The 17,450-nt window shown below is 39.3% G+C and overlaps 1 protein-coding gene across 1 annotated transcript in view; it reads right to left on the reverse strand.

The window, feature by feature from the left end:
* The window catches only part of TMEM2 (transmembrane protein 2), a 45,962-nt gene that overhangs the window by 11,599 nt on the left and 16,913 nt on the right, over positions 1-17,450 (reverse strand). The window contains exons 6-16 of the mRNA XM_009285269.1: positions 14,956-15,125; positions 12,174-12,383; positions 11,581-11,786; positions 10,916-10,985; positions 8,066-8,194; positions 6,338-6,426; positions 4,987-5,118; positions 4,455-4,490; positions 3,601-3,756; positions 1,234-1,411; positions 527-742 (exon numbers count right to left, since the gene is read on the reverse strand). Coding sequence (XP_009283544.1) covers positions 527-742; positions 1,234-1,411; positions 3,601-3,756; positions 4,455-4,490; positions 4,987-5,118; positions 6,338-6,426; positions 8,066-8,194; positions 10,916-10,985; positions 11,581-11,786; positions 12,174-12,383; positions 14,956-15,125 — 1,592 coding nt within the window. The remainder of the gene's footprint in view (positions 1-526; positions 743-1,233; positions 1,412-3,600; positions 3,757-4,454; positions 4,491-4,986; positions 5,119-6,337; positions 6,427-8,065; positions 8,195-10,915; positions 10,986-11,580; positions 11,787-12,173; positions 12,384-14,955; positions 15,126-17,450) is intronic.

Here is a 17,450-nt window from a genome sequence, read left to right on the forward strand (position 1 = left end):
GACGTGAGGAAAAATTTCTTCACTGAAAGAGTGGTGAAACATTGGAACAGGCTGCCCTGGGCAGTGGTTGAGTCCCCATCCCTGGAAGTATTTAAAAGACGAGTAGATGCGGCACTTAGGGACATGGTTTAGTGGGCATGGTGGTGTTGGGTTGACGGTTGGACTCGATGATCTTAGTATCTTTTCCAACCTTAATGATTCTATGATTCTATGAACTCCAGTGGAAGAAAACACCTCCAATACAAAAATGTTTTAGCAGATAGGGCTGCAACATAGAACTCCTGGCATGCATACACATTTGGTTTTATCTTGCAGCATCTAATACTGTACTCCCAGTTTCCGAGTTGAAGGGAACACAATATACACAACTGGCTGAAAAGTGTAATATGCATAAAAGTATTTTTAAAACGTCAAAGAATTTTTAAATACAAAGATAGGTAATTTTGTAGTTCTTATACTCCCCCTGCCCCCACAAGTTGTTTATATTGTAGATTTGTCCCAAACAGAAAGCTACAAGAGTACTAGCCTGTGCATAGGTCCCACTGCAAACGACTCCACTCCATTCTGTAATATTAATGCATTTGGGGTGTTGAATCAAGTAGTTATCCATTCTGCCCACATAGGTATCCTTGTAGTCAGTCACTGAACCATCTAGATCATGGAATATTGAGTTCTTGTCACCATCCAGATCTCCTTCTTCAAACCAGGGACCAGGTTTTCCAAAGAAGGCTTTCAAAGAAACCTGACAACAACAATTACAATATTTATGTTTTTCCACAGGCAAAGCACAGACTAACACGTGCACACCTGCAGAAACACAGGAATTCGACAAAGTTGATTAAAAACCTTATGGCAAGGACAGTGGAATCTTGCAAAACAGACATTTTGATTTTTAGTAATAGGCTCAGGTCAGTTCTTGGTTCTGAACAGTGTTAATATTTGCAACTGAAAATTCATTACTAAGGATATATCAAACCTTACAAAAATCTCCTTTCAGCTTTACCATTAGCCATGAAAGAGATCATTATTGCAACATATCCTACATCTCCCTTAGTATCACTTTTTGCTCAGGAGACAGAGGATACACCTTGGGTGACTTCCAACCAAGAGAGAAACTCTGGAGTAGGGATGTATGGAAAAGATTACCTAGGGCTCTTGGATGTTTGTTTTAAATACAGCAAGAAGAAAAGAAAGCCATTTGCAAGAATAAAAGAAAACTTGTAATGAACTTACGTTCGGACCAAACTTCACAAGAGAAATGTTGTTTTTTGGTGTCATCTGCCATGGATTTTTCATCAAGAATCCAACTGCACTGGTAAATCTGTCTGGAGTTGGCACAAAATTTTTGAATGTGCACTTGGTAAGGTGAATAGGTCCATCATAAATTTGAAAGCCTCTGATTGGAAATGTCCTGTTAATGCAAGCAAATATTTATAGCATCCTGTAACAAAACCCCTGATAAGCCTGAATCTGTGTCATAAATACATTTCCTCTCAGAGGAATCAAGAAAGCAACATTACGAGAATGACTTGCAGGTTAGATCTTAGTAAAGGAAATCTTGTTTCTGCACTTATCTAATGAGTCAAAGAATCCCCCGCTCTTTCGAATTTTCCTATTGGAAGAGCTATCACTGTCCATTTGCAAATGTGCCCCTTTCCCAATACAGGAAATACAGCAGGAAGCTAATACCACCTGCTCTTTGATGGAACATGGCAACTGGGAGAAGTGCCCATAGACTGGAGGAAAAAAGTGTCACTTGTAATTTCACAAAGGAACACCCACGGAACTGCAGGCTGGTAAGCCTCAGCTTGATCCCTGGGAAGATGATGGAGCAGCTAATCCTGGAAACCGTTTCAAGGCACATGAAGGACAAGAAAGTCATCAGGAGTAATCAGGATGGATTCATCAAGGAGCAGTCATGCTTGACCAACTTCATAAAGTTCTGTGATGAAATGACTGGCCTGGTAGCTGAGGGGAGAGCGGTGCACATGGTCTACCTAAACACTTCAGTAAGGCTTTTGACACTGTGTCCCATAAGATCCTCATGAAGTATGGGCTGGATAAGAGGACAGTGAGGTGGACTGAAAACCAGCTGAATGGTTGGGCCCAGAGGCTGGTGGCATGAAGTCTACCTGGAGGTCAGTAACTAGTGATGAACCCCAGGGGTCAATAGTGCATCCAATCTTGTTCAACATTTTCATTAGTGATCTGGATGGTGGGGCTGGGTTTAGTCTCAGCAAGTTTGCAGAGGGCACAAAACTGTGAGGAGTAGCTGATCCACCAGTGTCATGCTGCCATCCAGATAGACCTTGACAGGCTGGAGAAATAGGCAGATGGAAACCTCATGAAGTTCAACATGGGGAAGTGCAAAGTCCTGAACCTAGGGAGGAACAACCCTATGCACCAGTGAAAAGGACCTATGGGTCCTGGTGGAAACCAAGTTGGCCATAAGCCAACAATGTGCTCTTGCCGCAAAGAGGCAAATGGTATCCTGGGCTGCACTGGGAGAAGTGTTGCCAACAGATCGAGGGAGGTGATCCTTCTCGTCTATTTGGCACTGGTGAAACCACACCCTAGAGTGCTGTCCCCAGTACAAGACAGACATGGAGCTACTGAAGAAAGTCCAACGAAGGGCCACAAAGATGATTAAGTGACTGAAGCATCTCCCATAGGAGGAAACATTGGGAGACCTCAGACTGTTCAGCCTGGAGCAGAGAAGGCTGAGGCGGGAATTTCATCAACGTATAAGAATCTCTGAAGGGAGGGTGCAAAGATGACGGAGCCAGGCTCTTCCCAGTGGTGCCCAGTGACAGGACCAGAGGCAAAAACAGAAGGTTCCTCCTGAACATAAAGGAGAAACTTCTTCCACTGTGAGAGTGGCTGAGCACTGGCACAGGTTACCCAGGGAGGTTGTGGAGTCTCCATCCTTGGAGATATTCTAAAGCCACCTGAACGTGGTCCTGGGCAACCAGCTCTAGGTGGCCCTGCTTGAGCAGGGAAGTTGGACAAGTTGGCCTCCAGAGGTCCCTTCCAACCTCAACTGTTCTGTGATTCTGCTCAATTAGATTGAATACCTCATATATCACCACCACATTAACTTCTTCCCTCTAAATGGCTAAGCAGCAAAAAAACAGGGCGGCCTAGACCTACCTCACCCTTCTTTCCTATTCTGTGGCAAGGGTAGGACTTGGCACTACGTTAAACAAGCATCACAGCAAGCCAGAAAGAAAAGAAAAGGATCACGGTCACAGATTGGGATTTGTCACAGACAGACTGTAGTCTCTAGTGCTAAAATGACCCTTTAACCTGAAACCTTTTGGGCCTGGAAGAGTGAAAGAAGATGTTGTTTAAGACTAAGGTTTCATTAAAGTCAGATAACTTAAATCACTATGGAAAAGCAACCTGCGGTAGCATCAGATGAAAACTGACTCAGCAAAAATGCAAGAGTGACACAGCTGCACACAAAGTGTTAAACAGAAAGAGTGCATCACCTTCAATAGAGTCCTAATCTCTCACAGCTCAAGCAAGAAGGGTGTTTACGTCTGATACAGAGAACGTTTCTTGTATCATTTCTACTTCCTTCACTCATAACATACTTACCGATTTCTAGGCAGAGTGCGTGCCTTGTTGTCTATTCCTCCAGTTCCTGCATACTTATTTTGGCCGCCTGGAAACCCATAATTCTTGCTCTCACCTATGAACAGCGACTCAGATACCTCCTGGCTGGCACCTTCATCATTTGGGAAGCTCCCATCACTATCAAAGCAACGTCAGAGATAAGCTTTTAGCCAAGACTCTCCAGCAGATGAACACACTGAGGCATAGTCCTACTTCTGTAACAGTCCTCCTAAAGCAGAGGAGTCTAGACTTCATTTACAATACATAGAATAAATTTAATCATTAACAGTATTACAGGCTAAATAAATACCAGCAGAGAGCTGAGCATTAAATTTTCTATATCCCTTTGTAGTGCAGCACTCTTTCTTTTATAGCCCACTTTTGCAATCCTAGAACCAGTTTGTCATAACCTAAATAGCAGCAATCTTGGCTTACGACTTAAGTTAATTGATTCTTTTTTTATTAGAAAGAGACTCCGCGCTCTCTAAATGCTCATCCCCTTTCTTTTCCATTACTTACTTTCAACTGTTCAGGAGGAAAATCAAAACTGCCTAAGGAATCATACAATACCAAAAATACCTGCATAAACATAACCCTTCTGGTGAAGAGGCAGCAAATTGTGGTGTAAACCAAGCATGGGTTGAATTAAAGTGCAAGCTTTAGCAGCCGTGTCAGTTTACAGCCTTTATATCATCATCCGCACCACTGGAAATGGAACCGGGCCCAAAAATGAAACTATAGCCTTATGAAAGTATACCTCTTAATTTTAATAGATGGATGTATATTTTCTAAGCTTCTAGGCAAGAAAGAACAGAAGTGAATAACAAAGTACTCACCTAGCAAATGTCAAACCTATTCCATTGTCTGCAAACCTAAAAGAAAGTTCAAAGCTTCAGTCATGTTTTCTGGATTATCCTACAAAAGCTACCATAAGAACACATTCTGCTATGCACTGAAGAAAGCCTGAATTTTTCTATTAATGGAATTTAGAACCACCACTTAATAATTCTTATAAAAATGGTGCTGTTAAAAAAAATCAAGTAATTGTCTATATATTTTAAGTAGAAAAATGAGAGCTTCAGGGAAACCATAGATACCGCAGTATAAATTTACTGTCTCTACCAACTTTTAGACTTCCTTTTTATTACATAGTTTCTTTTTGCCATTTAAGGCGGGTTCTCGTCTAATCATATATGAACTTGTTTCATTTAAAGTAGTGGGATGGTGTGAAAGCAGTTCAAGATATTGAGAAGTTCCTCAAGTTAAGCATCAGTCTTCTCTTACAACTCTGCTGTAATGCACTTTCATAAACAAAGCCTCAGGGGAAACTTCTAAACAACATGCAGCTGTTCGCTTCCAGATACCTACCCGGAGTTTTGAATGAGGATATCCCCTCCCCTGACCCAGGCTCCATGATCATTGTTTTTGAAAGAGATTAATCTGTCAATCAGGGCAGCAACTCGGGGCTTTTCAGGGTCTGCATCTTGATGAGGTCGAAACCTGGGACAGATAAAAACCCAAACACTCAATATAAGAATACTGTTTGGTTTACACGTGTCATATATGTTGGGCTGAGAGAGCCTGAAAGATAAACGCTCATGCTCATCTGATGGGCAAAATCCACTTTGCTTCATGTTTGCAATGACTGAAGCCAAAACCAGGTGCATCTCTAGCTCTCAATTTCTTGAAAAGTGTCTTTGGGGTATAATGAAGCAGGAACATAAAACTTCTCTTTTCCACTAACTCTCATGGGCTTTTGCTCAATCCCCCTGAGCTTCTTTAGCTGCATCTCACCTCCTTTTATCCCCTTGTTTTTTTCTTTTTGCCCTCCCCAAAACACTCCCTCCCCACTTGTATTGCAGCATTAATGTGAAAGTTTGACGGAGGGAATTAAAACTCCTTGGAAGGATACACAGGGCTCACATGCACTATACAGAAAAAGGCTACAGTTTTGTCTTAACTGCTCCTTCAAATCTTTCAAACTTTTCTGACGTTGAGGAATGCTTTCTCTTTGAGCACACCTGAGATATTTTTCTATTCCAACCCAGACACTCTGCATTGCTACCAAGATGGTCTCGTACGGTAAGTTCTAGCTGGAATCTATTTTAGACTACAGGAAGAAACAGCCTAATTAAAGACTGGTGGAAGCTTTCACTTGATTATCCCCAAGATCCTAGAGAAAAAGTAACACATTAAAAAAAAAAATTATAAAAATGTCATTTTGAGCGGGTAAAGATACATATGCCCCTTATCCTGATCATCTTGTACTATAATTTGGATCTGCCAAGCCCTCCCCAGGGGAGGAAGGGGAGAACGGGTGAATGTTTGGTTTTGACAATCTCAGGCTCCTCAATTAACGTTTAAACCCCTCCAGTTTGGTACAATGACTAGTGGCCTCATGTAGTTACAGAGTGCCTCATTACTACTTTGGCTGCTGTGAAACATGAACCCCATCTCATGCACTGAGTTTCTCGCATCCTCTGTTGAAGCCCTATCAACACACTACAGGTTCTCACAGGGCATTTTGCCCCTCATATGTTCCTCTTGACTGATGACTGAGGTAATCCACAAACGAGGGAAAAGAATATATATGAACATACTGTTCGGTTAGTATTTATAAATAATTATATTGTTTTAAAAATGTTTTTCCTCAAGTGAATGTAAAAGCAATCTCAGAACTTTGTCTTTCAAGTGAGTGAAAAATGGCAATATCCTTTACCTTGCATTGTTGTCCAAACAAAGATATTCTCTGGGATCATCAACGCTAGCATTAGTTGTTTTCACACCCTTGTCAATGAACAAGCCAGCCTGAAAAAGCAAGGAAAGAAAATTCATACTATCAAAAACTAAAGATAGAGTAAACGTTACATTTCTAAAATTTAAACTTTACATTGCAGTCAATACATGTATTAGAAACTCTTAGATCTTTCAGTTTGGCCTTAATTGACATATTGTCTAAGGAAAAAACAGCATCTGTTTATGCTGAATTTGGGCAGAAGGAAAGAATTGCCTGGGATTAAAAAAAAAGTAATGGAAAATCATTAAAGTTCATTTCAGATTTCTTTCACATCATCTAAGTATTTGAGGTTTTACACTTATTTCTAGATGCTGTTCTGGAAAGTCTGGAAGCCAATCTTGTGGTGAATTCAAAATATTCTCACAAATGAAAAAAAAAATACCACTGTGAAAAATGCTTTGTATTTCACTTTAAAACTAAACTACCTTCACCACTGAAGCTGATTTTTGCCCAAGCAATCATCAATTTAAAACTCAATAATCCAGTATGAAATAATTTACTTGAGAAAATAGAAGCACAAGGAAGCATTTGTGTTATTTAACCTGAATTACATACACAAACACCTGCAGCTACTTTCACCTCTGATGCAAATTATGATTACAATTGAGTGCTCCTACGCAAGATCGTCAGACCTGCTAGTGGAGTTTGCTCTTTTAACATGGAATTTTAGCACACAAACTGCTACCCTTGTTTAAAGATAATACAAGCCATACAGCTGAAACACTTTTTTCTTTACAATGCACTTTTGTATTCAGTGTGTTTTAATTCCAATCTGAACAAATGCCCTACAGTCCCAAACACACTGTTAACACAACTACTATAAAACAGTGCATCATTTCTTGGTATCCCAAACACCCAACTGTCAGGTACAATCAGTTTAACTTGATAAAAAAATCCAATAGTGATCCTGAACTTTATAGGTAAACTTCAAACACAAATAAATATTTAAAGCTAGGTGGCTTTGTAAATGTTATTATATTTTTATATGTATACATACACACACACAGAGCAGCTAGATTCCAAATGAAATAATTAATTTAAGGACTTGTAACTTCACTTAGCTGAATGTCGAAGATCCTGAAGTCACATTAATAAAACAATACTGAATGCCTGTATCTAGGCTGAGAACCCTCTAAGAAAGAAAACTGTTGCCAGTGGCTGGGCGCCTGAAGGCAACCTGGAAGCTTAATCTCTAGTCAGAGACTGTGCCACCATGTGCAAGCACCTGAGTTACCGTACATTAGAGACTCAGGAAAACAAGTCACAGCTATTCCAGGAAGCTATTAGATGAATCACAACTGTAAAAAACTTTGATGCTTCCAGGGTCAGCTTTCTTCAGAGTAGAAAACAATGCCATCAGTAAGAGAGTAGCATCTGAAACGCTACTTCTGAGAAAACGTATTTCATTAGAAGTATTAGCTGATTTTAGTTGTTTGTGCCTTACAAGGATATTAAACACAGTGAATACTTGAAATGTGGGAAGCAACATGCTGATTATACGCCGTTCTACAATACCTAGATAGAATCATGCAGTTCAAACACAGCATGAATCCATTACCTAACCAGCTTAAAATGTAAACAGACAAGTCCTAATATAGAGTAGTAACAAATAAAGAACTTAAAATTTTTATTAACGAGATAATACATTACCTTAAAATTAGAATGAACCCTGTTGTTATAGAAGATTCCTAGGGGTGTAAGCTCTGACTTGGTTTCAATGGCTAAACTATGAGAATCTCCTGTAGCAACCCTGTGGAACAAATACCATATTCCAGCATCCTGCAAGTAAGGAGAGAATGACACTACTTATAAGTGAATCTGATACTACTATCAGTGCTGATGTATTTAATCACAAATTAAGTGTATGCTAAGTTGAACTTGGATATTTTAAGTAAGGAAGTGAACAAGAACACAGCCCAAACCAACTGTGCATAACAGAATACATTTTTCAAAATAAAGTCTCCAAACAACTGCCCAAATAAGGCTATATTCTAGTGAATAACATGCACTAGAAAGTGTTTTGCTTCTCAGTGAAGCCATGTAACACCACACATTTAAGATCCTCTAATATTTCAAACCAGAAAAGTGCCAGAGTTAATGTAATTTTTGCATTTCAGTTATATTTCATCACACACACTTGATTTTCCTTTGTTTACTAGTAAATCATACCATTTACAGTAAAATACTCAAAACCCCTCCTCTCCTCCTCCTTACTGTTACAGTCTGACTAAGGTTTGGCCATCTTTGCTCACATCAGAATTTAATGACACAGCCAAAAAACCCACAAGAGCTTTCAGAAGAAGGGAAAAAAAGCACATCAAGAAGTCTGGCCAGTTCAGAGCACTGTGCCAATAACATGCAGTAATAATTTCAGCATCTGTTCATTTTCTCCACTTCAACATCCCTGCTCTTAAAGAAGCTGGATTTATCTGCGAAATGAGACCCATAAAAGTTCCCCTTTCAACCACATCTGGGTTCACAAGAGGTGGCATTGTGATAGCACCTGCGTAGCAGATACCTACAAACATGAAAAATTTTGCCTGACCACATGCTCTGTGATCTTGCAAAATAAAAACATCATTGCATTAAAGGGTTAAACAGTAGCTAAAGAAACACTGCATACTGAGTGCTCCATCTCATGAAAAATAGTCATCATCCTCCTGTTCAAGAAACGTGGATAAAGCCAATTCACTCTGGCTTAAGAGATTTCACGCATTTCACACTGAGAATATACTCATTTTCCAAACAGTCCTGGAAATTCTGGCTCTCAGTAACATATTCCCATCCGTAATGATGACACATTTTGACATTTCTGGTGATTAACAATTCCAAAGCAAATGTGGATGTTCCATTAATAACAATACCAAAATCTTACTTCACATATAATTAAATACAGCTCTGTGCTTGGCAGACTAAAGTCATTTTTATCCAAAATACATCCTGATGCTTTGGAAAAAAGTTTAATAAACTTAAGAGCTCTCCTTAAGCATTTGCAAGCATTCAGAAAAATGAAAAAGGTTCCCCCTCTCCCCCCCATATAAAGCTCAAACAAAAGAAACATCTATTGCTGATACACCCTTACAATAGGCTTCATTGTGTAATGAAGAAGCTGAAGAGGTGCAATGGAATTATTTTATTTGCTTGTGAATTGTTATAGTTTATACCAGCAAAAGCTCTACAGTGCAGTTTGTTATCAACACAGTTGAAGTATTCTCTTTCTGAAACATAATAAGCTGTAGTCCCTTTATACTAACGTGTTAACGTCCATGCAATGGAGGTGTATCAGAGTGGCAAAACTTCCTAACGTACACAAATGCTTGCTCTGACCACACGCATTCTGGTAACAAAAGGAAGTGACATTTTCTGGGATACACTACAGAGGCAGAAAAAGACCTTGCAGGTTTTAAGCACCAGACCAAGGAAGCCGTTTCCTTTAACTTAGCCTGCAATGTTAAAACAAGGTAAAGGAATATTACATGAAGCAGGGAAAATGGAAAGACATTGTGTTGGGAAGAGAAGAATTGGTTTGATTTGATAAGTGTGTCCCAATCCTTCCTAGTGGTAGACAGTCAACTAGAAAAGTTCGTCCAAAAATAGCCAGACCACACAAAAAGCAGAACAAAATTTTCTAAGTTTTTTTTATGCTCTAGATATTTCAACTCATTTAAATATTTTGAATCTTGTTCCATTAATAACAGTTTCATATGTATTCTGTGCCTAAGAATCCACTGACACACAGTCATGTTCTACTTCCAGCACTGGAGCCTTTGCAACAACAACCACCACCAAAAATCTTTCCTGTTTTCCATTCCCAGTGACCTCTTCAGAAAAATCCAGTCAAAACCAGGCACATCTCAGCCTTTCATCCAATGCAGAAGTAGAACAGACTCCAGGCCCCTCCTCCACAACATGTACTGAGTAGTTCACCTTTACTTCGCAAGCAGCTGTGATGAGATTTGCACTAATACAAGGTTCACAACAAGTAAAAACGTATCACCAGTCACTGATAGGGAACAAATGACTAACTACTGACAATAAAAGTGTTTTAGCTGTTTCTTACACAATGAACATATTTTGTAGTCATTTTTCATTCCAATGACTACAGCTATGAAGACAAATCTTGGAGAGCAGTCACACAGTAAACTCATGACAACCTACAGAAAATACAGAAGCCTTACGCTTCTATGCAGAAATGCACTAGTTCTTTGGAAATAAAAGGATTTATTTCCAAATACACACATTGACACTATTGTCAGGTCTATTAATTACAAAGAGGAAGAGATCTCCTCTGTTCCAGCCAGAACAAAGATTTTTGGCATCTCTTAAATGCACACCTAGACAAACCCTGCACTTGTAATGCCAATATGCTGCCAAACATAAAAAGAATATATTCATATATAAAAAAGAAAAATTATGTATTTTTGGCAGTGTAAATGTTACAGGTTTTACAAATACCAGTGACATGAGTAGTTTGTGTTGAATTACATCCATACGCCTCACCTGTGAACCTGCTGCTGCATTATTTATAAGATGATTGTTGGGATGAGAAATCCAGAATGTTGAAACTGCCCTGAAATATTATTCAGAAAGAAGTTATTACAGAAAAGTTCTAGCTCCTACAGAAATATCTCCCCTTCATAACAAGCACATCAGAAAAAACTAAACTGATGTCTGAAGTCACTACTTCACATATGAAATAAAAATCACAACGCCCCCCACATTTAGAAGTCAAAAATGCTTCTTTTTTTAGTTCAATGCACAGTATTTTACTTAATGTTGTTCAGATACTCTGTGCAATGATAAACTATTTTAATAAGCTTCTACAAGAGATTACTAGTATGCAGAAAAACTAGCAGTGACAACTTAAGAATGTGCATGCCTTTACACAGAAGTACACACATGGCCTTAAAAGTCTATTGAACAAGTATCACAAGAAACAACAATCTTCCTACAAAACAACTTATTTTTCTCTTTAATAAAAGACTAAACACTAATTCTTTTTTTTTTCCCCCCCTAAATACCACTAGTTTGTGAACTACATTTAAGGTATCTGCATTCCTTAAGTTATACATAAAAATGTTCCCATCTGCGTATTGGCAAGAGGTCATCAGCAGTTTAACCACTGCAACTGGTTTGGTTTTACTTTTTCACCATGAAATACTCACATGCAGTCTGTGGCTGGCACTGGGACATAATTTCCATACACTTTATCCCTAATACCAATACACATGCTGCTGTTTCTATCTGTAGGAAGAAGAGTGCCTGGTTTCGTGACTAGCCCAAGGTTGTGGAACAAAGTATTCCTCTGCTCAATGCCATCTTCTGTGAAGAAACAGTGACCTAGTGTGTCATAGCCAATGGTGTCCTTTATCTGCAGAAATACAAGTTCATTATGTCAGTAGCAATAGCATTTACTGAGATTTATTTGACAAGTACCATTTAGTTTTATTATCTTGGCACAGCTGCAGAGTGAAGCTCCAGTATCAGCAGTTCAGTGATTCAAGCATACAGTTATTTATCCCTCACAAACACACTACTATGTCTGGAGAGCTTAGCTGCCTGGAAGAATCTGAAAAAACAGAATGGTGAGATCTGTTAAAAATAAGTTACTGTTTGCACTTGTTATTTATTCATTGCAATAAAAAAACCCAAACATTGCTGAGCATTAAACTTGAAGAAGGGAGAGGACTATTTTTGCTCTAACTGCTCTTTATAACATTCATTTCAACACAGCATGTTTTACTCTCCTTGCACCTACCAGCAAGCCATTAGTTGCATGAACAGTCACACATCTGGAAAAACAGTGATGAATGGAAAGACCTTCCAGGTAAGTCTTAAAACTATAACCTCCTTTTTCATCCACATCCCCACAAAGATGAAAGTGAACGGGGTAACTTCCAATCTGCTGCTGGCCCATTTGCTTCAATTCCACATAGGAGAGATGAACAGATGTAAAATTCTTCAAAATCTAAAAATATAATGAGAAGTCCAGAATGAATAACCAACTATTTGCTTTTTAACCAATGGAAATTTAAGTTAATACATCATCTATACCAGATGTACAGAAGTTAGATGGCCAGTTACCACAGGCCAACACAATAAAAGTTAGAACAATCATTACCATCTTGCTCTATATCCTGCCTTACAAAACAGCATCCTTCATAAATAAGTGTAAAAGCTAAATCTCCATGTGGCTAAAACAGAGCAATTTTCACCACACATGTTGCCATGCTTTACTGTTTGGTCTTTACCAGCTGGCATGTCAAATATTCTTTACATATAAACATGTGCTGTCCAAACAAAGAGAAGTCATCCACATCAGGGCCTGTCTATACTGAAGCTGTACCAGCATAGCCCACCTGGGACTGGCTCAGTTGAATAAAAATCACAGCATAATAGAGATTCAAAGGAACCTGTTGAGATACCTGGTCCAATCGCCAGCTCAGCACAGGGTCAACTTAAAAGACAGCTGCTCAGCACATTGCCCAAGGAATACCTCCAGCCACAGAGATGCTCTTATGATGTCAGTTGGTTCTTCCCTTTCATTTTCCTGGTATCTAAGCAGAATTTGCCTTGCTGAAGCTTGGTCCCATTGCCTCTTGTCCTATCACCGTGCACCTCCAAGAATTGCTCTGGCCTCTCTGAACCGCCCCCAGTGCCTGAAGACAGCAACAAGATTCCTCCTCTCCACTTCCCCACACGAAACAAGCCTTGTTCTCCGAGCTCCTCCTCACTCATCATCACGTACTCCCACACACCACCTTCACTGGACACACCCCAGTGCATGTACATCTTCTTTGCAATGGGAACCCAAAACTGGACACAGGACTCCAGAGGAACTTCTTTACTAAGAAAGATATGAAATTGCCTTCAGAGTCATACAGCTTCACGGTAACACTACCTACTACAAAGTAAAAACATATTGGGGCTGTACCAGTAACACAGGAAAGCAAAAGTATTTTCTTCCACCTAACCTGCTACGAAAACAGAAACCAAGTGCAACAGATAAACTGCAAGGAGCTAAGCTGAGTAAAAACCTTTTCTGTTATTTCATTAACTTACCTGTACTAGGTATTTATCAAAAATAGCCATTTTCATATGTACTTTGTCCTCTGGGGAAATTAGTAACATAGACTTCCCCCCCCCCCCCCCCCCCCCTCCTCCGCCTCCTCTAATTGCACACTCCTAAGGTGTATGCCTAAAATACAGAGGGATGGTCAAAAACAGGCATCCCTGAGATCTCCGACTCTTAAAATTTAAGAGCACTAATGCACTCATAAAACTACAAACCAATGCCTCTCCTCACTGCCACTAAGCCTCCTTTATGCTGCTGTCACAGTGACCAGTAGAAAATCCAGGATGATCAAAACCCCGGAGGCCATTAACATTTGGTAGTGCCTAGGCTCCCTCTGCTTGAGCACGCAAGATTAACATAAGCCTAAAATGCTTTTAGTGCTGAAGTCTAGGTTTGGCAGCAGACACTCAGCTACTCTGAACAGTCTCCTGGGAACAGTTTAACAACTTTGATGACTCAAAATGTTTGTTTTCTGTTCTATCTTCCAGACGTCTGAGGGGTCTGCTGTCTTTGCGCTATTGTGGCAATCAAGGTCACGGTTTGCAAGATTCACAGCTTGTCATTTTCTTCTTTCATTACATTATCTTAAAGACAAAAGAGTGCCTTGAGCCCACCTACTTCTGTTCCACAAAACAAAAGCTGCCACACAGTAGGGAAAGGGCATATTTTCTTTCCCACCATTATTTCCACCACTATGAAATTAAAATCTTCACCCAAATGTATTAGAAAGAGAGATTTAAACTGTGACCAGCACATAATGAGCACAAATACATTTGCATTTAAAATACAAGGCCTCAAACTTCTCCAGCATCAGTGAAGGGCTGATACACTGCTGCTCAATCCTTTCACCTAAAACCATAAGTGAATGAGTTTAAACACTAGTTTCTATAATACTACTTTCCCTCAGCTTTCTTTATGTTTACGGTAATACAAGAAATTAGAAGCAGTTTCTTTACATAACCTTAGTACTTTCAATTTTTCAAAAAATTAAATAAAAAACCACCACGGTCCAACTCAGTTTCTTTCCCCTCCATGCCTCTAGTGCCCAATTTCAGATGAGGCAGATCTCTAGGACTCAATGCTCATCACTTGGGGAGGGAGAAAGGCAGTGAAAGGAGGGAGACAGAGAAAAGGGAGATCAAACTTTATTCTGTAGTAATATTACAGGATGCACATGCACGGACGTCACTTGTAAGGTTTAATTCCTGCCATACAACGTTGCAATATATGCTGGATACTTCTACATTATTTCATGCATTGATATCCCTTCCTCCAATTCTGCAGACTAAGTCTTGATGAGCTAAATCTAATTTTGGGAAAGCTGAGAACGAAGTCATTTCTACGCAAAGCAACTGTATGAATTGATGTTCTTGAAGTCTTCAAATCCCTCCAAGCTTAGCATTAACCTTTTTGTCCTCAGTATGCCTCTACATGACAGAAAGCTACTTTAAAATGTTTTTCAGACCTTGATATGTCCACCAAATGTATCGTAATTGAAGAACTGACACTCCTTTTCACGATAGCAGGTATCTTCTGTCTCTCCCTTGATTAAGATGTTCCTTGTAAGAACTCCAACTTCTGCCCTCATGTCCACTCCATCAATAACTTCTCCTACATGAGGAAACTGAGGATTTTCTGTCCAAAAACAGTGTGTGGGGGGAAAGAGTTGTCATTGATTAAAACCAAAACCAACTTATTTTATATAAGCAAGCTAATTGTAGCAACAAACCCCATGCATTCTGAAACCTTAACATGCTGTTCTCCCTTAGCTTAGACTGTGGTTGACTCAATGATGGTTAAGCATCTTGCAGGATGACAAATCAAGCATGCTACTCCACGTCTCCTTCCAAAACAAAGTGCTGTCTATGTATTTTTCATTTTAGTAAGACAACTAATCCTAAACAAATCCCAACATTTTATTTGCAAGTGCATCTTAATTTCAGTCCAATAGTTTGTGAACAGAGTGGATAAAACACAAAGAAGAGTTTAAATGAATCCAATATATCTAGAAAACTTTTAATGAAACATAGATGCAGGTTAGCTTTAAAAGAAAAAAAAAAAATGCTGGCTGCTTAATCTGTTCCGAAGAAAAATTAAGAACGGAAAGTAAGGCCAAAACACCTTTAGAAAATACTGTAGTCATCCCCCTCTGAAAGAAAAAAAGATTTGCTTTCCTAAATAAATTTGCTCTTTCCTTGACAGCTATTCTGAGGACGCATAAACTAAATTAGGGAAAACAAGATACTCTGGTTTTACACTGTTCTGCAAAAGGAACAATCAATTTCTTATTTGTCTATACAAACTAAGAAAATTACAAGGTCCTGTAAACCTTAAAGAAATGTATTTATGTGTTTACTTTTTAAAAACATTTTTTTCCTTTTTTTCCCCTCTGTTTATTGATTCCCTGGATACAGACTGTCACTATTCCTTCAAAGTTGACAAAAGCATACAAGCCTAAACTGGTCATTACCACAATATGAAGCAGAACTAAGAGTGGTATTAATTCTGTACCTGCTGTTGAGGATTTAAAAAGACAATAGATGTCTGTAAATGGGACTGTACTCCTCTCCTTGAAGGCTTACCTATTGTTTTTCCCTATATTTGACTAGCATACATAAATCAAGCTAAGAAAGATCAACTAGGCCTCCTACAAAACAGTACTTTTTAGTTTTCCTATTACAAAGGGGCCAAAATAGCTAAAAACTTAGCAAAAAATACAAGAAATAATGTCAAAAGATGGTAAGTTCTTCAGCATGTCAAGTTTGGCATTCCACAGAAAATTAATTCTGTGTGGAACAAATATATAGGGTGGTTTGGGGATTTTTTAAACAGTATCTGTAACTATGACAAAGGAAACTTGATACTGAGGGTGAAAAAAACCAAGATGGGCCAATTCATCTCCTTTAACATCTCTTAAAGATCTATATATAGTTCAGATAGAATTTATTTTGTTTATTTAAAAAAAAAAAGCCAAGATTCTGTATTTTATGCCATATTGTAAATCTTGAAAAAAAAAAAAAGGTTTTTTTAAAATCCTTTAAACGCAACTGCTTTTTCACAGTACATGATTGCCGAGCTGAAACAGAGTTCGCACATACACTATTCAGTGGGGACAAAAACCTTAAACTTCATACTGCAACCTTCAACTTAAGCTTGCTCTTTAAAATACTGTGCTCAATCACACACACAACATGAGACACTTAAGAACAAAGCCCAGGAAGCGTCATGCTCAACTGCACTAAGTCAGCTCTGCGGCTTCACGCACCCTGCTATTCTCTGATGTATAATAAGGTGAACTTAGATACGCTTTTTCCAGATCTGGGACTTCACAATGCAGTAAAACATATCTGACCCATGCTAACGAATGCTGTGGGATGCAAACTGCACTGCAAAGTGGACATACAAACTGGCAGTCCCTTAAGACATGGGAGAACAGGGAAGTTTGAGGGTGTTCACAGAAAACTCTCCTCTTCCAAGAACAGAGAAAGAGGAGTGGTTTGAAGAAGAGGAAGTCGCACCATACAAAGGTGAATGGGACAAAAACAGATCCTGAAGAGCACTGATCGGCTGCTGCAAACTAACACTGCAAAAGAACACTGGTTAGTTTGTGCTACAAACTGACGCTGCAGCCCACCAGAAGGGAGCGAGAGGAGAAGCTCAAGACCTGAGGCTGGTGGACCACCAGGGAGGAGGACGCTGGCATGGAGGGGGCGCGGAGTGGAAGAAGGAAAACACCGACGCCGGCAGAGCGGGGGAGCCAGTCCCACGGGAGGCTCTTGTGAAGTCACGCAGAATGACTCAGATAATAAAAAAGGAAATGGTCAACAACATGCATAATCATTTTGCGTGCATCACACCCAAAGGAAAAACAGATTGCAAATACTCAGGGATATCCTGTGTGCGCAGAGGCTTGGAAGTGCCACTTATTTCATAACCATTTTTCTGGTGGGGGGTGGAGGG

Source organism: Aptenodytes forsteri, unplaced genomic scaffold, assembly GCF_000699145.1.
Source record: "Aptenodytes forsteri isolate BGI_AS27 unplaced genomic scaffold, ASM69914v1 Scaffold151, whole genome shotgun sequence".
In the NCBI taxonomy this organism is placed as follows: domain Eukaryota; kingdom Metazoa; phylum Chordata; class Aves; order Sphenisciformes; family Spheniscidae; genus Aptenodytes; species Aptenodytes forsteri.